The 24,835-nt window shown below is 44.5% G+C and overlaps 1 protein-coding gene across 3 annotated transcripts in view; it reads right to left on the minus strand.

The window, feature by feature from the left end:
• Nucleotides 1–24,835, minus strand: part of LOC135901938 (neprilysin-1-like) — a 56,817-nt gene that overhangs the window by 15,199 nt on the left and 16,783 nt on the right. For all 3 annotated transcript variants that reach the window (XM_065431781.2, XM_070526291.1, XM_065431780.2), the window contains exons 8-15: nt 15,214–15,300; nt 14,713–14,843; nt 13,170–13,395; nt 10,849–10,947; nt 9,623–9,700; nt 6,934–7,046; nt 2,707–2,765; nt 523–574 (exon numbers count right to left, since the gene is read on the minus strand). In XM_065431781.2, the coding sequence (XP_065287853.1) occupies nt 523–574; nt 2,707–2,765; nt 6,934–7,046; nt 9,623–9,700; nt 10,849–10,947; nt 13,170–13,395; nt 14,713–14,843; nt 15,214–15,300 (845 nt within the window). The remainder of the gene's footprint in view (nt 1–522; nt 575–2,706; nt 2,766–6,933; nt 7,047–9,622; nt 9,701–10,848; nt 10,948–13,169; nt 13,396–14,712; nt 14,844–15,213; nt 15,301–24,835) is intronic.

Here is a 24,835-nt window from a genome sequence, read left to right on the forward strand (position 1 = left end):
CTTCGTTCCGTTTGCAACGTGTCGCACAAGACCGATAGTCGACGTCAGCCAATGTATCGCGAAATGAAAACATGCGTAGAGCTGCGCTCAAGTTTCGCATTAGGCAGAAATTGGATCGTCGATGAATTTTTTTCCAGAAACTCTGTTAGGATATTCATTTATAAAACAGTGCCACTCTAGAAGGTAAGGTTAGCTTCATTGAATAATGCATTCCTGCCCCCTTGAGAGAACTATGAAAAGTCCGAGGGTTTGGTATAGCTTGTAATTTGATGTAACCGTTGTTTCAAAAGCTGCCCTTTCTGCTCTTGAGACAGCAATCAACTTGTTAATTAAGCTTGATCTGGGCACAGTGCCCGAAATAGTCACGAACGAGTTCTGTTTCAAGCTGTATGTACGTGTATCTGGAATCACTGGGTCCCTATAAAAGGGGGCAAATTGCTAGAAAAATCTGCACATTTGCATAAGCAAATAATTGTCGTGTTATAACAAAGCTAGCTTACAATCATGAAGTCAACAGCTTACCGTGGAAGTCCATGTTCATAGAAGACGCCTTGAAGGATTCCGGAAGGGTACACTATAGAAGGAAAGGCAACGGCTTAGTTTGAAAAAGACTAACAATTCTGCTTAGCCGCGGTAAAGGTAACTTAATTAAAAGTGTCGCGCAATACAGAGAACGTTTAAAAAGACCGGGCAGCTCCAGAAAACCAGACGCCACAAGAATCGCCACGTCCCTCTGTCCAATAGTTCAGCTCGGAACATAATATGGCTGCACAAGGCGTATGTGTTTAGTCAAAAAGATTCTGTTCAGAGACAATCCTTTTCCCTGTTTCCCCTTAGAGCCGTCATGGTCAGCTTATTTAACATAAACATAAGTACCACCTTTGCTTCGACTACGTCAACATGAGTCACCAAATTACTGAATTAGAGATCTTCTTTCCACATATAGCTTTCCCCTTAGGACCAAAAAGGTAAAAGCTGGTTTGTCGAAGAAAACAGGTCTACAGTCATAATTACAAATCCACCTGTAAGCCCACACGCTCTTTGGACTAGGAAAAGGGGCACACTGCGCTACTGTGTCCGTTCTTTTTAGAGCTAAAGTTTTCAATGGCTCGTACTCCCAATTGTCCTGAAGAAAAATAAAGCGTAGTCCGGTCCAGTGGTGAACACCATCATCCGCAATCGCTCATACTCCCTTATGCAAACAAAAATGCAATGGCTTGTCCTTCTCGTAGTGCTGGGGCTACAAGCACTCAGCAAAGTAAAGCGTAAAGTCAACACATTCATTTGCATCACGCTACAACGTGCAGAAACGCGGCGTTTCTACTGTGGTATAAAAAAACCACGTGACATTCTGAATGGCTCATACCCCGTACGCCATGGCTCATACCCCCGTAAGACTGAGGCTACAAGCGCTCAGAAAAGTTAAGCGAGCGGTGCAGAGTTTTATTGAATTTACCCACGTAACACAAAGAATAGCATACGTTTCAATACCCTGACGAGAGGACGTAACATAACCTCGAAGAGAAACGTCGTTGGCGCGAGCCTGGCCCCTCAATACGGCCGCGAGAAGTCGCAACTAAGCGTTGAAAACAAGCCGAAGACGCCAAACTGCGAAAGCAGCAACATGACTGTGCTAGACGGCACGTAACATGCTGCCGACCTTTTTATTTGCCCTTTGCATTCTACCGCCATTCTCACGCACAAACCAACTTGGCCAGTGCTCTAACTAGGAAAAACATATTCATTTATAGATCTGATGGCTCCATTGCAAATGTATAAGGTGTTGGGTTGGTTCCAAGTTTATCAACAGAAGTTCGTCGAGCTCTTGACTACTACAGAAGTTGTAAATGCGTTAACTTATCAAGTCTCAAGACGGATCAAGACGAGTTTTGCGTTACTGAGAAGACAGCTAGGAGGTAAGAATAGGTAGCAGATTCAGTGGCCTTCGGAGTCAGTGCGTGGAATGCATGTGGTCGTTGCCGCAAGTGTATCTCTTGGCAGATGTGGAAGGGTCGACGTCGCCTCCGCTCTGGATTCTCCATAGCCGAAGTCATACGAACTATGTATAGACGGTGCCATACATGATATCATGCCGTTGTGCGCAGGCTACAAAATAGGTGCGCGTTATGTTTTCCCAGACGATGTTGCATTTGCGTAGGCAGTCGCATCGCAGCAGTAAGCTCTCGGTTGACTGCAGCCGATCACCACGTATTTCAAAAGAAGTGAAAGTTGATGGAGTTGATAATGAGTCATTCCTTAACTGCAGCGTGCGCCGAAGACGAATGACACCTGAGTTAAGAAACGCACAACTCGAAAAACAGCTTACTTCAGGAAGACGTTGGTACATGCATACACTAGCTGACTAAAATGAGCATGTGCAGAACGATGCGTCATCATACAACGAAATTTGAAAACAGCGAAAACTGTCATACGTATGCAGGTTACGTGACCTTTAAGGAAACGAATTTTTTTCAGTGAATGCTACAGATGGCTCACTAATGCAAATATCTGTGTGCTTGCTCATGTGGAAATCCTGAGGTACTTCGAGTGTTCATTTCAGTACGAAAGCAGACCTGAAGAGTGACAAAGAGATAGGCATGCCTTTTTTCTATAAAGGGTTCTGCTTGGCATTTGTAGCCGGATGACATAGTTTGCGTTCACAGTTTGAACGGTAATGGGCGAGAGAGCAAATAAATTTACACACACCCATTTCGTTGGAACTTGGGCTGTAGAAAGCGTTCACAACTGCAGGGCCGACAATCCACCTACAATAAAATGAGGCATTACAAAGGATGCATGGATGGATTATTAAGAATACATCGTTCCGTGCATTAAGTACACAAACGCAGGTGAATTTCAGGCGCAATGTCTGCTGCATACAATAAAGCTGTTCATTTCTTTTGTGACCTAACGCTCGCCCTTCATATACCTGAGTTTCTTAAGATGAAGCCGTATGCGGCGCCACTGCCCGCCATGTGAGACAGATTCTGTCGTTAACTAATTATCGATGTTTTAATACGATAGCGCTGGGTACTATTACTGTCTTCGAGATTCCACGCATCACTCCGTAATTAGTGTGACTACAATTTATCATCTTTCATGACTGCTGCATTCCGCTTCTTTTTCATTTTGAGGTTATCTTTCTTGGCACTTGAGTAGGTCTTGCCTTCGTTTATGCATACAACCTGATGTTTATATTGCTTGAGTATGCGTATGACTTCATCTTTTATTGATTCCACTTAATTTTTTTGTTCCTTCGTTAAGACGTTGTAATTCCCGATTTGTTTGTGTTACACATAAGGCCTAGGTTTGTCACTACGTTGCCACACATATTCACAAGTCGATAAATATCTTGCATTGTCCTCTAGTAGCACCATGTCGTCAGCATTGACTATCTCAAGCACTTCCTGCTACAGCTTTTGCCCATTACGGATGTAAGATAAATCGACCGCTAATTCATTGTTTTCCATTCGTCTTTCTGTTCCATTAACACAAAGCGTGAACAGCATTGGAGACACACTGCATCTTTGGTTCAGTACTCGGTGAATTACTACTACCTAATTTCTTCTCCGGTTTCCCATGCACTTTTACTCGGTTTATATATCTATACGTCCCTCAGCACCTCCACGAAACCGTTATCTATGAGTCCGCACTTGAGGATATCCGTTAGCATTTTCCTGTCTAAGTTGTCGTAAGCTCCCTTAATATCTAGTATGTATGGAGTTATTACAAAATATTGCATTAAGCGTCTGCTTAGTCTGCACCCATTCTCTACCTTTACAGCACATCATTATTTTGCAACTACTGCGAGAGCTGTAGTTTTATGGCTTGCATTGCCATTCTGTATGTCGCCGACGTTACTGTAACGGCTCCGTACAAGCTCGTCTTATCGCGTTTGCTTTGTAAATAAGGTTCATCTTGATTTCAAGCCACCCAAACGGTATTTTATTCGTATTACTTACTTGATCTGTGGCATTAGTCAGCAGTGCCTTGCTCTTTGGTCCCAGCGGTTTGATTACCTGTATTGAGGTTTTACCGGATTCTGCAGCCGTTTAATTGGGAACATTTTCTTCTGCGTTTTTTTTTTCAGTAGAAGTTTCCAGCAAGACGTTTCCAATAAACGTGTTATGTTGTCTTCCACTCAACGCGGATGGCAGTGCCATTTCGCGAATAAATTGATCACTGCACTTTCAACCCGCACCATGCTGATTCCTGTGCGAACATTTCTTAATCGACTGCGCTCGGCGTTTAGTTGAATGCACTGCAGAGTGAAGGTACGTTTCTGCTCAGTGGTGTTCCAGTGTTGGATAGCGTAGAAGCATGTGCGATGTGACTGGAAGACTTGTTCAGCATTAAGTACGGAACAAGTTTGAACGCTCTGCTCCGGACAGCAGTAGGGGCACGTTAAAGATCTACAGGTGGCAAAAATTAATCCGGAGTCCCCCACTATGGCATGCTTCATACTGAAATGGTGTTTTCAGCACGTGAAACCCTATAATTCAACTCCATTTGAACGCCTCTGTGCGACATGAAACTATCTCGCGTCGACAAAAATCTTAAAAAAGTAAAATGCCAAGGTCATAGTTATTAAGTTTTGCTTTGGAATGCAAGAATAAACCCTACCTGGCTTGTTTGAAGTTGAGAAACCATTTAGTAACGCTTTATTGTCATGTTCTTTGGAAATCGAAGTAGCCTGCATCGTTAACTTTGTGTCTTCGCAAACTTGTATTTCTTGCCGGCTTTGTCAGTGTGAAAACTAGACTAATAATAAATACGGTTCGTTTCTACTCAACCGCTCGCGGCGTATGTTGATACACAGCGCGTTTCGTAGGTCTCGTAGAGTAGCCTTATTGAAGGTCAGTGACTTGTCAGGTCGAGAGAAAGCCACGCATAAAGCACCGCGCAGCCGTATGGCGTATACTTGGAAGCTTCAGATGGAACCGAAGGTTTTCGTATAATTCTTGAAGTCACTGACGTGTACATTCGCATCTGCCGGTAGCGCAGTTTTAGGGTGTGAATAGTTGTTAAATAATGTGTTATAATTTCTCACGCAATATAAGGTCCCCCTTCTCGAGCAATCCACTTTAATAAGATTTTAGCTAGTCACTATAGGGAGTAGGTTACAACTGAACCGAAGGCGGTGAGTTGACAACATACGTTGCCTTGGAATTAATTTTTAAACTAGCTTGCACAGTGGCCGCAAACTGAGCAAGGCAAGAGTTGAGGTTCGAAAATTTAGGCGCAAAGAAAGCCGACATGAGACGATCATAAAGGACAGCCAAGCGAGAAATGCCATCTGAAAGGTGGCGAAAGCAAAGCCAGATGCATTTGTTAGCCGCCTTTCCGGCAGCTGAGCGACCTTTCAGTCTATGGCCAAAACAAAACCAGATGTATTTGTTAGCCGTCAACAGAGCGACCTTTCAGTGGACAGTCGGCGTTTTCGTTGCCCTTTTCATTTCTAGTGCCATTTTGTATGTTTATGTTTTTAAGCATTGAAACTTGTAGCAATGTTGATATAAGCACGACGAAGCTTTTGGCAAAATGGGCAAAACGCGCTGTTCTAGTTGAAATTTAAAACCTAAACCCTTTATGTAGTAGCACCTATGAAAGTTCACTCTAACACGATTTCACTTCGTCGCACAATTTGGCGATGCAGATCTCCATGATACTGCCTGTCTCAGAATTTTGCTAAGTGACGATGGCTCGCGAACTCAAGAACTTCACGTCGCAAAAATCAGTATGTGCCCAAAATAGATCAGATAAAAATGTTAGTTTTCTTTTTCCAAGCAGTACGAGCATTTCACGTATTATACGAGCATGGAAGCTATACAATTTTGTGACACCTTGCTTGTATCAGTTGTTTTGGCATTCCTGCGTGCTTACACGGTAAGCGCGCGGCAAACTACTTCTGCGCTATGCAACGCTCACTTAGTCTCGCAGCCTGTGCTATAGCGCCACCAACGAGCTATCTGTTGCACGCTCAATCACACCAATTTGTGCTCAGAAAGTGCATTTTTGTGACCCTTTGCAACAAGTATTCTACGAGTATTCCAGATCCAGGTGTATGATTATGTTGTCTGCCTGAGGCGATTACTAAAGGTTCAGTTAGGACGAAAAAGCTGGTACTGATTATCAAGCACGTTACATGTCTTTTTGACCAATCGCCAGGCGGGGTCCGGGCAGTAGTACTTGACTTGATTGAGATTTACAGGTCGTAACACTGGCACTATACTTTCGTAAGCTTTTGTAATACTGGTGGCATTCGCTCACTTTTCTGATATTAATGAGTGTAAACCGTCATGCAAGTGGGTCCGAAATAAAGAAATGTTACTTGGCATCCTTACTTTCACATTTTGAGCAGCACTGACACGCGTACTTTATATCCCATGAACTCAAACAAGCCTCACTATAGAAGCAGTTGCGCGGCTTCAGCCACGCCTTGACGTGTTCTAGGCTTGAAAAATGCACCTGCGTCATTCCTTTAAGGCGAGGAGTTGCTTAGCACCTTAATTAAAGTGCACTTGTTTAGTCGCCGTGATCGACTAGATAAAAAGAGTTGTAATCGCTCAAGAATCGTCGAAGCGCAATTGACCACATCACTTGAGAGGCGGCGCTTTTATGCACTTCCTCGAGCCGATCTGGAGAGAGGGGAAGAACATTCTAGGAAATGTAAGGGAGTCTTTAGACAAGGGATTGAGGGAGTCATATCTGCTCGATAAACTTTCTTTGACTCATTGATTCATTCATTCCTTCGTTCATTCATTTGGGCGATAATTACCATAACAAGAAAGAACGCTTGAATAGGCCGGCATCAAGGTGAGTCCTTTTGAATTCCTGCTCGATTTCGTGGATGAGTTTTCTTAGGTCAGAGGTTACAAGGAAATGCTGCATAAGCAGGAACAGGAACAAGAGAAGTACACGTTGATCTCTTACTCGGAATTCTTGTCGTATGGCATTCGCAGCTTCAACAAACTTTTCTTTCCGGAGTTCACAGCTACTGCGTAGACTGCTTCCAAATAGGAAATATTAAGTGGCATTTGCGGTACCTGCAATAGTGAAATATTGAACCAGCTTTTCATGAACAGGTAAAACAGTAGTAATAAGGAATGAGATATTCACGAGCCGCAACTACCATTTGGCTGTAAAGGGCATAGATGACATTTCAAGTACCACTTTACCTCTCTAGCATACAATCACGCAACGTGCATTTGGCGAATTTTTATGACAGCCACACGTTCTGAAGTGTTTTACTTTGTTCGCAAACCTGTTAACGTTTATGGACTACCGGATACGTGGACGTCAGCGCCTGGACTGGCAGTCCTATTTGCTGTATTAGGTTCAACCAGGGCGCATGAAATTGCTATCGTAGACTCCGTGCAACTTAGCTGATGGCCCGCATATGTCGGCTACAACGTGATTTTGCATTTATAGGGTCTTTCCTTCTCAATTTGAAAAGGAATAGCAGGAAGCACAAAGTTGTACAGATCCCAGACATTGCGGTAATAAATGTTATGCGAGGCACTTAGCGGGTTATTCAGCATCGTTTGGTGTTCCGCAAAACGTTACCGGAGGGACTAACGCGTTTGCGCAAAGCGAACTATTGTGTATCGCTGTATGTCTAACGAAGGCCTTGAGAAGACAGTAAGGCCGAATGTATGATGGCGGTAGCCTTACGAGTGATTTGCTGCATTCGTGTGAGAAAGCGTTGCAACATTGTGTAGCGTTAGGAGCGAATTGAGATAGCGGGATGGCGTCTAGCAGCGCCGGAGGTAACTCGAATGCGTGTTGCTCGAATATATGGTGAACGCTGGGACACATTGGCTTTACAATGGACAACGCTGGCCCTGCAGTCGACGTACATTGGGTCTGCATGCACTGCTTCTGATGACGTGATGTAGTGCAGACCAGCAGTGATAAGGAATGTGAAGCAGAATGCGTGTCGGAAAAGTCGGATTTGTCGATCAGTACTACCAGAAAAAAAATTCCGTTTCTACTTCATGAGGAATTACTGAAAACTTTAACACCCACCCATAAAAGGGACCATGGCTGGCGAAAATTTACTTTAGATGTGTGTTTCAATGGTGTATAACTTGTAATGCTTCGCGATGGCTTCGTGCTAAGCCTTTATTCGGTGTATTTGAGATTAGCGTTGGCCAAAGGGTGATACTAGTCGCAGAAGCTGTACAAGTTAGACAGATGGGATACAGTCCGATGGTGGTAGTGCCAGGAAAGGAAACTTTTGTTGCGCCTTGGAGAGATGAAACAGCTCATTGGCTTTCCCACTAGCGCCATAGCTACTTCACATAATCACAGTTTAAATGCAGTTGCACGCTTGCTGCCCGAGTCCAAGGACTTCGAGCCGCCACATGAGGCTACCACAACAACAACAACAAAAAACTGCCGGACCATTCATTAATAAAGTTTCTTCTCTCTCTCTGCACGCTTTATAGCCTCCATGTTCAATAATAGTCCATCATGCAAAAACATTTATCGAAACTAGTGCCTCTCGAAATAATTATATAGGGTTGATGGTACGTAGAGAGAGAGAGAGAAAACATAAAAGGAAATGGCCGGGTCCTTCGATGGACCCTGGGTGTGGCTGGAGTTCTCTGTCCAAGACCCCATGAGCCGTGGCCACCCGCAGCGTGCTCTTACAATCATACCGAGCTTATCCTGGTAGTTGACGCTAGACAGCGAGGCTTCCCACGGTTGTGTTGTAGGTGCGGCATTGCAGGGTTTGCGCTCATCTGCTGGCACGCCCAAGTGGCGTGGTAGAGGGTGCCCGGAGCATTACAATCTGGGCATCCTAGCGGTTATTGTGTGGCTACGGAGCATATCGGGCGTAATACTATACTTCTGGTGAAAAACTGTCAGGGTATTTGAGAAAAACGGTCTTGGTGCATGTATATATATATATATATATATATATATATATATATATATATATATATATATATATATATATATATATATATATATATATATATATATATATATATATATATATATGTATGTATATATATATATATATACATGCGCTTACAGATAGCATCAACCAATGATTAGGAATTGTAATGCGAAGTAAAACAAAAGATAACACCCAGACCATTCAATAATAAGGCTTATTTAATTTCTGCGCTACATATAACGACGTTGACTATTACACGCCAACTCTCGCTAAGCTGCATTAAAAGTAAAGCATCTTCGTCAAATGACTGAAGGTTATTGAAGCTACGTTATCTGCGGTCTGCGTTTTATAAAATAGTGGTAGTCTTCTCAAGAAGCACAGCTCTCAAATGGCATATTCATTTGCAACAATGAATAATAATTCATTCTCCCTGTAAACTGCAATGATTGTTATCTCTCGTATTTAAACAGCGATGAATATTTGATAACTTCGAATAGTTAATTCTAGAATGAAACGAATCGGATAGCAAACACTATAACATGTGTATTCAAAATTTGGAATATACGCACACCCCTAGTTAGTTCGTCACTGTTTGTGACTTCTCTGCTATGTTTCTAAGAGTTACTTATGAACTTGCAAGTCTGTCGGACCACCGGATGGAAGTGAAATTTGATGTTGTTTTTTTGTTTTTGAACGTCATGATTCGGTACTTACATATTCGTAAAGCTTTTCCAGATAAGTCATGTTCTTTATCCAGTCTGGATAGCCAATTTTTGCTCCCATTTTTCTCAACTGAAAGAAGGGAATAGGTTGAAGGCAAGAAGTTTAGGTTCAGCTAAACACGAAAAGACCAATCTGCACTGAAATCCCCAAACCCTGTAGCCAAATTCTGAACCCGAGAAGACAGAAGCTTACAGTAAGAGTTCCACAATCCATGCGAAAATTAGGATAGGGTGTCATATTCCCAGCCGTGTCAAATAGGGCAGATGAAGCAAGTTTTTCAGTTGAAGGCATACGTAAGAAAATGTCCCTAAGGTACATGTTCTCATACAGACAACACGAGATCTGCTTTGGATTTTGCACTCTCTCTAGCCCAAATGGATGCTATTAGTGTTACACTTCAACAAGGTTAAGTAAATATCTTGTTAGAATAAACTGCGGACAATAACCAACACTGAAGACTTCACAAAGGCGTAATTGAAACATTCACACACAAATGCGTTCACACACAATGACAGGCACACGCGCGCACAAGACGCACAGACACAAACATTAACTCGCAGGAAACCTCATATATCAGAAAAACTATACACTTTGAGCTGATAAACCCATTGCTAGTAGCACGTTTGTCGTCCAACTAGTTCAACGAGCACATATCTAACAGCCGCCTCAAAATTTGTACTCGTGGGCTTCCCTCTATGCGCAGGGAGCACAACCTTCTTTCCCCCGCACGAGAAACGCTCGAGTGATATGTGCACCACTGCAGATTATTTTGCTCATACGTTCATAACTTTCACATTTATACGGCTTTTAAACGTGAATGTACGCATTGCATTCATACTCGGTACCCAAAAACATGACAAATACGTATTAAGAAAACAATCTAACAAATTTAACAAAAAACTTTGTTTTAATTTAAACATAAATGGAAATTAAGTAGTGAGCCGGATGCGGGTTCTGCTAATCCCATGTAATTGCGTACCCTATCTATATTTTAAATAATTGCCATAATTAGACCGTATTACGGGAAAGTAAGAAATACGTGCATTTTAGTTTATGTAAGAACAATAGGCGTTTTTTTTTATTTCGCCCCCGTAAAACTATAGCAACCTCAAAAAGGATTCGATCCCGTGACCTCGTGTTTAGCAGAGTTACGCCAAATCCACTCAGAAACCAGAGCGGTTTTCATTTTATTTACTGAGAAAAAGACGGCAAATCACCTTTTCCTCTGCAGCGCTTCTTGTAGTATTATCCATCCAGTCAACTGTTTGTAGAGTTTTATTAAATACTAACACGAGCCTTTTTGCAAGGTCCTCGACCTAGGAGAAAAATATTGCTGCATTAATGATGTTTCTGCTATTCTGCAATGGAAATGGGTAGTTCTTGAGTATAATTCTATTTGGCGAAAGAACGACTACCATCCCACCAATGTCGAACGTGACAGAGCACACGGTTTTCCAAACGCAATTTGAGGTTTACTTCTTCTACTGCTCACTGTTGCTTACTGCTAGGAAAATACAGAAAGCAAGATGGACCCCTTCTAGAATAAATCTGCAATTGTCTAAGGCTACTTTTCATAATAAAGGAATAATTTGGTTAATATTAATCAAATACGCGTAATGTTCCTACAATAGTTATAACTGAAGCTGTGTCTCTATCATTACAGCGAAGAGCACGAGATTCCTGTGGTAAAAAATAGTTATGCTCTTATTACCGATACATTGCCGATGGCCTCAAAACTGCAGCAGGAAGGTGGCGTGAATGAACCATGGCATGTGAGTAAGTGCATTAAATTAGTAGCCCAGTGAATGCTCCGTGCAAATGATGAGAAATACTTATGATGGTTTCCTATTAGAAGTACCCTTGTAAAGCACAATACGAAGCAGCACGGCTTCAATGTAAAAAATTAAATCGCTGGGTTTCACGTGCTAAAACCACCTTCTAATTATCAGGCACGCCGTAGTGGACGACTCAGGAAATTTCCACCTGGGGTTCTTTAACGTGCACCTATATCTAAGTACACGGGTGTTTGCGCATTTCTCACCCATCGAAATGCGGCCGCCCTGGCCGGGATGCCACCCGCGACCTCGTGCTCAGCAGCTCAACACCATAGCCATTGAGCAACCCATGCGGGTACGGCTTCAATTTGGGGCATCTTATAGGTACGGTGACGTTGCTGCTTAACAGCAACCACTGACTGTCGAGGTTCACTCCTAGTCCAATCCTAGTCAGGCATCTTAAGGGCGACACGATTTGCTTTAAATGGCAGCTCCAAATCCTGTGCCATAACTTTTCTTGACGACTAGCGCGACACCATTTTTTTAGCCTTGGTATGCACACGCTTGAATGTGCTTACCCTACTGAAGAGAAATATCCGTATTAGCTCACGATTTATAGACAGTTGCAGAGACCTACCGATACAAAGGGGTTTATAAGTAATAATATACTATAGTAAGATGACTAGGCTAGAAAGGGTCTCGGGTACCGATAGCACGAGCGCGAATCAGAAAGTCTTTGTCCTTATATTTTAGCCAAATTACGGCTGTTAAATGCAAAGTCAACATATTCATTTCCAGTGGTGGACTTTTCTTGGACCGGCCCGGTGCCTTAGCTGCACGGCGCTGCTGTCATATTGAAGATCGCAGTTGTGCTTCACACATCCACGGCGTACGAGCAACGAACTGTGCTTCGTTTTCCATGGAGCAAGGGTCGAACACCCAGGGAAATTGACAGGAGAATGCAACCCACGTATAGGAAAGGGTGTCTCGCAATGAGAAGTGTGAGGTGGGGCTGTTCTGAGTTCGCAAAAGGGCCGTGAGGAATTGCATAACAATGAGCGTTCGGGTAGGCCGCGTGCGTCGCTGGCTGACAAGTGGGAGAGTCTGGACCACCAACCGTACTGCCTGGACCTCGCCCCAAGTGATTTGCATGTTTTCGGTCCGCTGAAGAAGTTCCTGGCAGAACAGCTATTTATGTGCTACGATGAAGCCAAAAGAGCAGTCCGACGGTGTTTCAACAGTCAGCTGGACGAATTCCACCGCAGCGGATTCTCAAATTTAGTGTTGCGATGAGGCTAATGGTCTGAAGGGGTGTGGGCACTATGTGGAAGAATAGTGTAAGGTACGCAGAATAGTACGTACATTTTTAATGACCTGTATGAGCCTTGTTTCGGCTAATAAAAAGTAGGCGCAAAGATTTTCCGCTTCACCATCGTGTATTGTGATTGGACGACACATCGGTGAAATGTGTAACAGGATAACAAGGTGGCGGTAGAGACATGCGAGAAACGTTTGCAGATTGTCTCGTTTCAGGACTTCACCGAGGCCATTTGTAAAGATTTTTCTGGCTGTGGGGCATAAAAATGAATAATCCCTGCATGCCGCGGCTGTTGACACTTTCGCGTGAAATTCTATAGACGAGATTCATTTGCATTCACGATATTGGGTGGTAGTGGAAGCCCGCTAGGAATCGTAGTTTATACTGTAAATGTAAAGGGCTACGTGAGGTGACAACTCCTATCGATGAATTCGCTGGGCGTTACCTCTCTCTTAGCTTCTTCGCTAAACTTGTGCTGCACGTAGAGGTTGCCGATGATCTCGGGCATCGAACCCTTCACGGAACCGATGCACCGTTCCCACCTTGGCTTTTGAACGCTGACTCCAGCTGTAACTTTCACTAGCTCGAAGGTAGCATTCCTGAATTCTTTCGATGCTGCCGCCGCCCACCTGAGCATAACTTTCAGGCCAGCATAGTTGTACAGCATGTCCCTGTAAAGAAGAAAGGAGCGTGATAGATTTTCTGTCAGTGCATGTATTTCATATTTCTGCGTCTCTTAATCAACCGCGCGAAGCGTCACAAGGACTGCACATATTTAGCGCAGAAAAATTTACTAACTGCAATAATTGTGAAATGGAATTGTCAGGGCAACGAGCGCAAGTTAACTGTGGCAGTTCGCACGGGTGGTAACGATGCCCCAGTATTAGGCTCACTTGTGAAAAACCTAGTTGATCACTCTTTTATAAACCGGCACCGGCCCTTTTCACACCCTCGTGGGATAAGATGGCAGTAACGTTTATTACTTTATCATCGCTTTAGGTTTGGCATGAGAAATATACGGGCACTGCAGGCTCATTGACGCGGCCACCACGCCATCTCGAGTAAGCTACGCCGGTCGAGCCCGCTTTTCCCGCGCGGCCGAGTGCGTGCACGGCTGGCGCACCGTGTGTTGACCAGATGACCTGCCAGAGGGCGCTAGAGCTGAAAGACGACCATGCGAGGGCGAGTCGAGAAGGTTGGTGACGATGTATGCGGCCTTCCTGCGCGCTCACTGTTGGCGATCGCGTGATCTGGAGAGTTTGGGAGGTGTGGCACAGTTGAAAAGGGAAGCGAGCGGACCGCCGGTGTGATGGATTCAGTATTTTAAGAACTGTCGTTTTGAAAACGCCGAAGCGCAGTTCTTTTTTATTTTTGCCAAAATAGGACTTTTCATATGAGTTGGCAACAAATCAGGGCATTGTAGGTGGCCTATAGTGTTTCGGAGCTCTTAATCAAGTGATAACAGGGCTAATTGGGGAAATAATGAGTGAGCAGTCATATCGTACGATAATTTTGCATACCATATTTAGCTGTGCTTTTCTGACGATTGTTGTCTCGGGAAGAACTGCGTTCTTGGGGAGCCACAAATTGACAAACTATGTAGTTAGTGCACCTGACGCTGAGTTTCTCGGGATTAGTTTTAGTGTTTGTTTGTTTCCATGCGGGATATTTGCTGTAAAGCCAAAGTAGCATTCCGTATAAATTATAACAGGCTGTTCACTTTAATTTATTGTATGAAGCGTTCATTCGCATGAAAAAATAATGCTTGACTAAAAATTAGTTAGATCAATACAGTCACAACAGGTTACTGGAGTATACGTTGGAATTTCTGAAGTTAAGCTTTCCTGTTACCGAAAAGAAAAGCTTTGAATTTGAGTGATAATAAACACCATTCCCTGAACACAGGGTGAATGATACTAATAAATGTTTAATGAAATTTACTTTTAACGTGACTGATATGAAAATACGTTAGGTTCATCGTTACTTACGGGTCGGCACATTGCAGAAAGTTGTTTAATTTAGTATAATAATCCAGTGCATAGAGTTCAATAGTCTCGTTGTCGGCTAGCGTCAGGTTTACCTCACTGAAGAGTTTCTTGAGCAAAACACGTATGGGTATCTGAAAAGAAAACAGAACGGCGTTGCGACAACTTTGCGATCCTGAAGTGCCGTGTTTTGTGGATGCGATGACCACACATGCAACCCTTGAGAATTTTCGAAAGTGTTCGCTAAAACGCCCTGCATGTGCTCGTAAACACATGCTCTATAGTACTAAAGTCTGTTGGCCAAATGAACGAAAATACTGAAGAGGTAGCGTCGATGTCGTAGGATTTATCTACCTTGTCTTGACCTCACTGTAGGTAAGTGAGATTATTTAAATGAAAGTCAAGATTTTTGCTTGTTTTTTTTGTAGTTTTCACTTGGCGCAGTGGTAGCTCTTGCTGGTGCCCTAAAATAAGATTAGAAGGTTGTTAAAAAAGAATGCTTACGTAAGTAAAATTATTATGGAGTTCTTCCATGGTGGTTCTACGGTAAATTTTCGTGAGGTCTCGCCTTTCTTCGGGGGGTGCTGTCAGCTGGAAAAGAGAGGTTTGAGCTGAAGCTGAGTGATCATAGAAAACCTGCGCAATGTCAAGGCTATACCACTATACTTAAACTAAGAAAACGCTTAACGATACATACTTAAACGTTTAACTATTCAAAACGCGGAAAATAAAAAAAAATCGCTTGTGCCATAGTTTCCGTACGCATGAGGATCGTAAGACAGAACGACGAAGAAATCTACTGCGCCATTCATTCTGGGCTTACTGGCACAGGACTCTTTGAGCTTGGCGTATGGAAGGGGCTTTTTAATGTCTGTGACCTTTTTGAAAGACCGAAATAAAGAAGCACAGCACTGTCCACCAATTTTTACTGCCTCCTGACGCCAATAAATTTCGAGAGCACAATAAATATTCAACAAATTCCAAGTTGACAGAGACGCACTATATCTCGCTGTTGTTTTTGCCGAAGGCACGCTGACACAAGTAGGTAGTTAGTGATGGCAAGTGTTTTGAATATCCCGCGTTGCTCGTCATAGCTGAATAACACTTTGGATTCAGTTAACATGACCGTCAACTATCGACATGATAGTTGACAGCCTATGACAGGGAAACTATCGAAACTCTCCAGTGCACTCTCGGAAGGTTTCTTATAACATGAACCTGTGGGATTCTCTTGGTTTTGTCAACAAAACAATTTCGCGAGCTACACGTGCTCCATATGTTTAACAGAGCCTTCCAGCGTGCTAGATTAATCGTATTAAGCATAGTGACACACACCATTGATGGGGCTGCTGGCTTTAAAAAATGTACCTCAGTGATTATGCATTCACGCCAAGTCAGTAAGGACTTTCTCGAATATTTGCTTTGAGGTTCTAACAACATAACCATACAGGATTATGTTGGTTCTCCCAAAAGAACACCTCAGCAGGTGTGCTAATTTATCTCTAGTCCATGGAAACGTGCTGGACAGAGGTTCTTTATGGCGGTAATCTGGCAGAAACGCGCAAGGAAGGAAACAAGGAGCCGAGTTGTATTCAGTGCACAAGTTCAGGCAGGCATCATAAGGAAAGCGAACTGCAAGTTTTTGAACTATTTTACATCCGGAAAGTCCAAACAATTATATACATGTGGTTTTGATGTTCCTTCTCCGCAATAAACTAGACTCTTCACTCAGCAGGTGACAGTGCCTTCGTCGCGGCATTGTCGGCGGATGTCGGAATAATCTAATCTTTTGAATAGTGCTCTAATCGATTTGGTCATCGAATACTGAGTATTCATTAATACAAGTGTTTTCTCAATAGTTTTCGAATCTCCCAAAATGCCAGCCATGTGCAATCAAGGGTAAAACTAGAGCCAAACTTCAGTAAACTTCATTCGGGATACCACAGTATATTTAAAACACGAAACGTTGTGTAATGGGTCCTCCTACGAAATTCAGACATTTACTTTTTCTGCTAAACCATCATCTGCTTTCCTCAATAAGACCTGAGTAGGCCAGTAAACTGCTTTTTTTGCTTGTATAAATTATGGGGTTTAACGTGCCAAAACCACTTTCTGATTATGAGGCACGCCGTAGTGGAGGACTCCGGAAATTTCGGCCACCTGGGGTATTTAACGCGCACCTAAACTAAGTACACGGCTGTTTTCGCATTTCGTCCCTATCGAAATTCGGCCGCCGCGGCCGGTATTCGATCCCGCAACCTCGTGCTCAGCAGCCCAACACCATAACCACTGAGCAACCACGGCGAGTGCTTTTTTTGGCTTCTACGGATTCATTTCTGCTTATCATAAGCAACGCTTTTGACGTGCACTGTAATAAGATCAGCACGCGAATGCTGTGAATACACTCTGATTTGAAGATCGTTTTTAGCAATAGTGAAAACGCCAGTCTATTCATAAAATTTTAACACAGTATTCGATATGCGATTGAATGTTGGCCCACTTCGATATGTATATAATTTGAATTACGAACTTCCCATATGTACACGTCTATTACCATCGTAGACTCTTTCCAGAAATGGCGTCTCAGTTAAGCGTATGTCGTTGAGCAGCGGGCCACCAAGGCCTCAGCGCCCGAGTCTCGGATGTGCGCGGCTTAGCGGTGTTTCGTAAAAAGGGAATCCTCGTGGCTGAGCAGAAGCCGAGCGTGTGGACCTATATGGCCTCTCGACTGAAGCCACACTTTATTTTTTGGATCGTGCTAACCATAGACGCTATCCGCGAATTTAACCACCAGGGAAAAATCAGCGAGTTGCCATTTTTTGTGCGCTTCTCCACACTTATCTCTCCTATCTCCTTTCTTCCACCTGCCCTGTCATCTCATTCCTTCCTTTTTTCTTCTTCTCTGGGCATCTAGGTTAACCCTATGCGTATTGCTCAACCTTGGCCCTTATGCATAGAGTTATAGTGGCCGCGTATGGTTAACTCCTGGAGAGAGTTAAGCAATTATTAGCACAAAAATCAGCGGACTATTTTCCGAAGTTTTTTCATTGTGGACTAGATGACCGACGAATTGGTGGCTAACCTACCCGCCTTTTCCTTCGCAAAGAACATCTGAAACTATGCGGGAAGAAATTTCAAAGCGAAGAAGCAGAGAACAGGTGACTTTCCTGTAGAAATCGGAACCACAAACCAAGGTACCAAACTGCTATCCCTGGAAAAGCTTGTCGAAATGGATGTGGAAGTGACATTCACCACGCCCTTAACTACACAAAGGGCGTCGTTCTCGAGCAGGAACTTTTGCAAAGTACAGATGCAGAAATCCAACAGTAACTCCCTGAACAAGTAGTAATCACCGCCCACAGAATACCAATGAGAAGAAAGAATGCAGAGATAAAGACGAAACATATTCTCTGAACTTTCAACAGCACAACTCTACCGGACTACACGTATCATACAAACATTGCAAGGTGCATCCCTATATCCTAAACATGAGGCGGTGCTTTAAATGGCCGCGTTTTGTACATGGCTCACTGTTACGCATGCGAAAGCTTGCATGTGTCACCTGCTGGGAAGATCAACGCACAGAAGAGAGATGTGAGCGCACACCCAAATGTATCAACTGGGCAGGCGAACATGGTGCAGACTCCAGGTCATGTGAATAGGGAAACGAGAAAAGGAAATCCTCAGCTTATAGAGAAAAGAAAATATATCATACCCCGAGGCTAGAAAGCGATCCACCTTCCAACAGAAGGTTATTTTGCTGAAGTGGTGAAGCGGGGATTGCAACCGCGCTCAGTTTACGTTGACATACAGGTCGAGCTGCTGTACCTGATGCCGACATGCAGGTCCCCATCTCATTTACAGAAGCCAGTGGCACAATCCGCAGGCTTGAAGATATCTGGGAAAGATCATGTGATCTCCGCATGAGACCCTTCGTTGCCGCCACCGGCAGTGGCCTCCGCCGTGACAGGCACCCAGAGGAGCGTCACTAAACTGGACCTGTCTTCCCACCCCATTAACCAGGTAAATGCAGCTGCGGAGGATATATAGGTATCTGTAAACCTACCAGCTTCTTTGCTTCCAAGGAACCTCCGCCTTTCTCGTGGTCGGTGTAGCAGCAGCAAAGGAAAATTACCTATAACTTACCCCGGGGAGGAAATGACATAGTTCTGACGGGGCAAAGTATACGTGCCCGATTCGAGCTGAGAGTTGAGTTGAGTTGTTGTAGGCTACTGGTGGGATTAGCCTTGCAGTTGCTGCCGGCAATTGCTCCACCGTAGCGACACTTAAAATAAAAAAATCACATTATCAGACACAGACCTCCCAATCACAAATGGTCACTCCTCAGTTCACCATGTGGAAGCCAAATCCGTGTGCTGTAGGTAATTTAACAGAAGGCGAGAGACCTTCTTCCTACACAACTGGTTCCTGCGCGGGAAAACCATGTCCTGAAGAGAATTGTGCGGAAGTCCTGTGTTCTTGAGGGACCCGAATAACACCCTCCTTTCCGCGTTATACACAGTACAGCACATTAAGTAACGTTCTATGTCACCGTAAACACCACACGTTGAACATAATGGTGATAACGCCAGGCCAGTCTTACACATCCAGGCAGGGGAACGAGCAGAGCCCGTGCGGATGCGGAGCAGTAAAGTGGCTTGGTTTCTTTTGAGACCCTTCATCACACATGGCTTGTGAGGTGAGCTCCAAAAAGAACTCAAGTGCCAGGACACCGCTTCTCTGAATAGTCTCTTGACTTCTTGAGGCACTTTTCTCAAAGGATTTCCAGACAGCGCTCTATGGGCGAGGCCATCTCGTTGCCTATGATACCTATGTGTGATGGCACCCATTGGAATCGTATGGAGAAGCCTTTGACACGGATATTTTGCACCGAACGTAGGGAGCTTAGAGATAAGGGATCAGTAGGGAACACGTGCTCTAACCTTTGAAGGGCGGATTTCGAATCTGTAACAATGACAACAGGTTGAGGCGTACAAAACCGTAGCAACGCTTTCGGCCGTTGTGGAGGACACGACTGCAGTGAAGCGAACGGACCAATCATACTTAAAAGAGGGAATGTGAAAAGCAGCTGCACTAGATCCCCTGACCTTGTCCACAGAGCCATCAGTAAAAATTTGAAGATGACGTGCATATTCAGTTTCAAGATGTTTCAGTACGAGCGAACGCGTTGCCGCCAAAGGAGAACTCCACTTAGCACGAACGTGAGGAATTGCCAACGAACAATCGAGGCTCGCGAAAGACCAAGGTGGTTTCAACTTCTTAGTTCGACCTCTAGCGTCAAGGCCCAGGTAACCAAGAGTCATCATCATCAGCCTGGTTACGCCCACTGCAGGGCAAAGGCCTCTCCCATACTTCTCCAACAACCCCGGTCATGTACTAATTGTGGCCATGCTGTCCCTGCAAACTTCTTAATCTCATCCGCCCACCTAACTTTCTGCCGCCCCCTGCTGCGCTTCCCTTCCCTTGGGATCCAGTCCGTAACCCTTAATGACCATCGGTTATCCTGTCTCCTCATTACATGTCCTGCCCATGCCCATTTCTTGGAAAAGCTAACCAAGCTAACCTAACCAAGAGTATTAAGGGCCATGTACGCTCGGATAACGTTTTCGATCTCCTGTTTTCCAATAAAGCTCCGAAGAACGCCGGTTAGTTCAAAAGATACTCATACTACGCTTGTCCTAGAGTTCTTGTCGGTCGAATGTTGCATATGCGTTTTTAGTACAACAGTGCTGACTCTCTTGTTGCAGAGGAAGGAGGAGCAGGAGGAAATATAAAGAGAAGGCAGGGATGTTACCACAAATGTGTCTGGTTGACTACCCTACTTTTCGGGACGCGAAAGAGGGACTACAAAAATAAGATAGAGCACGAACGTGAGGAATTTCCAACGAACAATCGAGGCTCGCGAAAGACCAAGGTGGTTTCAACCTCTTAGTTCGACCTCTACCGTCAAGACCCAGGTAACCAAGAGTCATCATCATCAGCCTGGTTACGCCCACTGCAGGGCAAAGGCCTCTCCCATACTTCTTCAACAACCCCGGTCATGTATTAATTGTGGCCATGCTGTCCCTGCAAACATCTTAATCTCATCCGCCCACCTAACTTTCTGCCGCCCCCTGCTACGCTTCCCTTCCCTTGGGATCCAGTCCGTAACCCTTAATGACCATCGGTTATCCTGTCTCCTCATTACATGTCCTGCCCATGCCCATTTCTTGGAAAAGCTAACCAAGCTAACCTAACCAAGAGTATTAAGGGCCATGTATACTCGGGACTCGGATCTTTTTCGAAGGTGCTGTAGAAGGGCTCGGCCGGCTGCCGTCTGTTTGAGGCGGCCAAAATGCATCAATAACCTTTGTGAAGCGTCTAGGCTAAGAGGTCTCGATATAGATTCATAAAGTACTGCATTGTTAGGAGCAGTCTGCGGAACGCCAAGAGCCCTTCTTAGGCCCTTTCTGTGCAGAACCTCAAGTCGTTCCAGTTGTGATATCGATGGGGAAATTAACGGGAGCTGATGCATTATTCGACTCGTCACTAGTGCATCGTGCAACCTGATCATTGAAGAAGGGTGATTTCCCCATTGCTCACTTGCAACTCTATGGATCACATTGAGACGCGAAGATGTCGATGTCACAACCGAGTCCACAGCTCGTCGCCACTGTAGGCGGTAGTCAATAATGACGCCCAAAAAGCGCTTGTGTTTCAATTGTCGAAGACAAGATTGACTAAGGTCTATCTTCAGCCGCGCATACCTTCTTCCTCTACCTGGAAACATGATGAAGCCAGATTTTTCCACCGAGAGAGTCAACCCAACACCTTGAAGGTAATTTTGAACTGAAAGTAATACCTGTCGAGCTATCAGAGTTAAACGCTTGTGTTGATATCCGGTTAACCAAAGACAAATGTCGTCCGCGTATATCGACATATGGACATGCCTGCAATGTTTTTGCACTTCAGCGGGAAGACCAGCCATTGCAACGTTAAGGAGCGTTGGGGAAAGAACACTTCCCTGAGGTACACCTCGCGATACCGCCCTTTCGGTGTTGTGGTACTTCCTAACCGCACTTGAATTTTACGATCACTGATAAATGAGTGAATGAATCGCAGAAGATAGCCCTGTACGCCCATGGCCTGCAAACTATTTAGTATTGAGCTCTGAAGGACGCTATCATAAGCCTTTGATACGTCTAGGAAAATAACTAGTGTTGAAAGGGCGAAAGCTCTATGATGTTCAATATGGGTTATCAAGTCCAAGACGCTATCTTGTGCGCTTAAACCTGTTCGGAATCCAGTCATGCATGTTGGCAGAGCCCTTCTATCTTCGAGCCACCAAGATAAACACTTACTTTCCAGCTTCTCCATGAGCTTAGCCACGCACGACGTCAGTGATACAAGACGATACGAGCCCAAGTCGGTCATTTCTTTGCCGAGCTTCAGCACTGGGACAACACATGCCTCCTTCCATGAAGGAGGAACGTCGCCAGTTTCCCACACTCGATTGATATAGCTTAGGAGCATCTTCCGGTGTTCCAGAGGTAGGTTCTGCATCATCTGGTTGGGATGCCGTCAGGACCTGGTGCACATCGACGCCGCAGGCTGCTGCGTGCTGTCTGTAGCTCTCGAAGTGTAAACGGGGCGTCCATCACAGACCTAGATGTTGCAGGCAGAGCGCAGGGATGAATTCCTGAACTTACACTTACAAATGCATCTGCAAATTCCTCTGCCAAGCACACGAGAGGTTTCTCCTTGCGCAGTGCAAGCCCTTCGAAAGGTTTACTAGGACGAGAATCTCCAGCAAGACTGCCAATGACCCGCCAAATTCTCGTCATCGGTGAACCGTCAAGCTAGCGCAGAAGGATGCCCACTGCGGCCTACAGAGCTTGTTCGTATGGCGTCGAATGGCAGAGTTAAGCCTATTGAAGGACATCTTCAAGGATATGTCGTCCCTCTTCAGCATCAGTTGTCGCTCCGCCCTTCTGCGCGCTGCGCAAAGGTTCCTGAGTTTTAAATCCGGAGTCGGAAAATGATTAGGCAACTTGACCGCTGTGGTAGCAGCCATCTTGCCCGAAATCATTTTGTCTATCACATCACCAGAAACACATGCAGTTTGCTCCCTGTATTTGCCCCAATTAACAGCACGGCTAATTTTAGAGCCGCGCATATGGAAGTCGGCAGTAAACACTAAAATTGGATAGTGATCACTTCCCATGTCGTCAGGTGCAGTTGACCACTGCAGGCGGACGTCAGGTGAATGCAAGGTTAGGTCTATGGATGTGGCTGAGGCAGGAGGCCGGAAGAAAGTGGGACTTCCGTCATTGGCCACGCACAGGTCCAAACTGTCGGTAACTGCTACAAGTTTGCGTCCACGGGAATCTGTGTTCCTGTCACCTCAGACAGAGTGATGTGTGTTGAAGTCCCCGCAGATAATTCGGGGCGCTGGGCAACGGTCACAAAGCTGCTGGAGAAACAAGTGCATTGCTACCTTCTTCCGCGGCGACATGGATACGGATGCAGCAGAAAGAGTTCGGAAGCCAAGCCGTATCCTCACAGCCGCTACCTCAATACTATCTGTGCAAAGATCGATGACGTTCAAAGCCACATGAGGAATCTCTCTTCGTATGTAAAGGGCGGCATCCTGGCACGCTGAAGAACTTTCTGCAGTTCGTTCTTTTCTTTGAGCCCATGATTACCACCTTCGCAGCGACCTTTACTTTATAATATGGCTAGTCTTCTTCAACCTCGTGCAACAAAAAATCACCGAAAAGTGCCGTTTATTATGCAATGGAACTGCGCTGGGATTATAAGTCCATTAGCAGAACTTAAATTATTTCTGAAAGATACTTGTGTTCCAGTATTAGCCCTCTCGGAGGCTGGCCTACCAAGCGGGAGATCTTTGACTGGATGCCGATTCGAGCTGCTCTTCATAGTTACCTTGCGACTACACTCTCTGAGGTATAAAGGTGGCCGTTTCATTACTACAGTGGAACTTAACTATGACGACATATGTATATTGTTAGAGGAACACCGGCCTACTTATTCTGTCTCCAGAAGCACACAGAAAACACACAGAAAACACTGCTGAATAGCACACATAAAAATATATTGAAATATAACACTTTTTCGAAAGGATCGTGTTGGCGGCGTCAGTGGTGGTGCTACCATTATCATGAAATCTCGCTTATTCTCAAGAAGCTGAACTTAAGCTCGTTCCTAGAAGCCGTTGCAGTTTGAGTTCAGCTCAACTGTCAGACTACTGTAGTGTCTGTCTGCCACCAACTTACTGTTCATCATCTAATGGCCTTCTAGACCTAGCAAAGTAATTACCCAAACCTTCCCTGATTCTTCGAGACATGAATCCTCATCACCCACTATGGGGCAATGAATAGAAATACATGGAAAGAGGATCGAGCAGCTGCTGAATACAAGGAACATTGTTTTGAACACTGATGACCCAAAACACTTTCATACTGTAAACAGAACGTAATCCTCCATAGATCTCTCACTTGCTTCACCTAGATTGCCTCCTCGATGGAGGTTAGAACAAGCCGATTGGAATCTCTTTAAAGAATATGTCATAATATGTCATGAGGATTTCGCACATTCACCTGCGGAAAGAAAATGCCATGATCACGAAGATAACCATGGATGCAACCTCAAAATGAATTCGCTGTTCCACAGGAAGGTTTTTAAAACATCCAAAAACGGTGATGGAACGAAGATTACCATCAAATAGTAAGGGCGCAAAATAGGGCGTGGCAAATCTCCAAAAGTTATCAATGATGAATCTCATACCTTTTAACAAGAATAATACTAAAGGGTGATATGTCCGGCGACAAGCAAGAGATGTGCCTTGGAAGAAGTTTGTTTCTGGAGTAAATAATCATAACTCAGAGAAATTAGTATGGGGAAATGTACGTAAGTTGGATGACGAGCACAGGGCATTTACAATTCCGTGAAAGGGGGAGCTGCGTCTGACCGCGATCACCCATACTCTCCGACGGGTGCAAATATTGTGCTTTCTCTCTCTCTCGGCTTAACAGAAATGACGCTTGGGGTACGTCCCTTAAAAATCAGGCCGATATCTTGGAATAATATTTCTATAGGGTATAGA

This window comes from Dermacentor albipictus, chromosome 9 (assembly GCF_038994185.2).
Source record: "Dermacentor albipictus isolate Rhodes 1998 colony chromosome 9, USDA_Dalb.pri_finalv2, whole genome shotgun sequence".
NCBI classification, from domain to species: Eukaryota; Metazoa; Arthropoda; class Arachnida; order Ixodida; family Ixodidae; genus Dermacentor; species Dermacentor albipictus.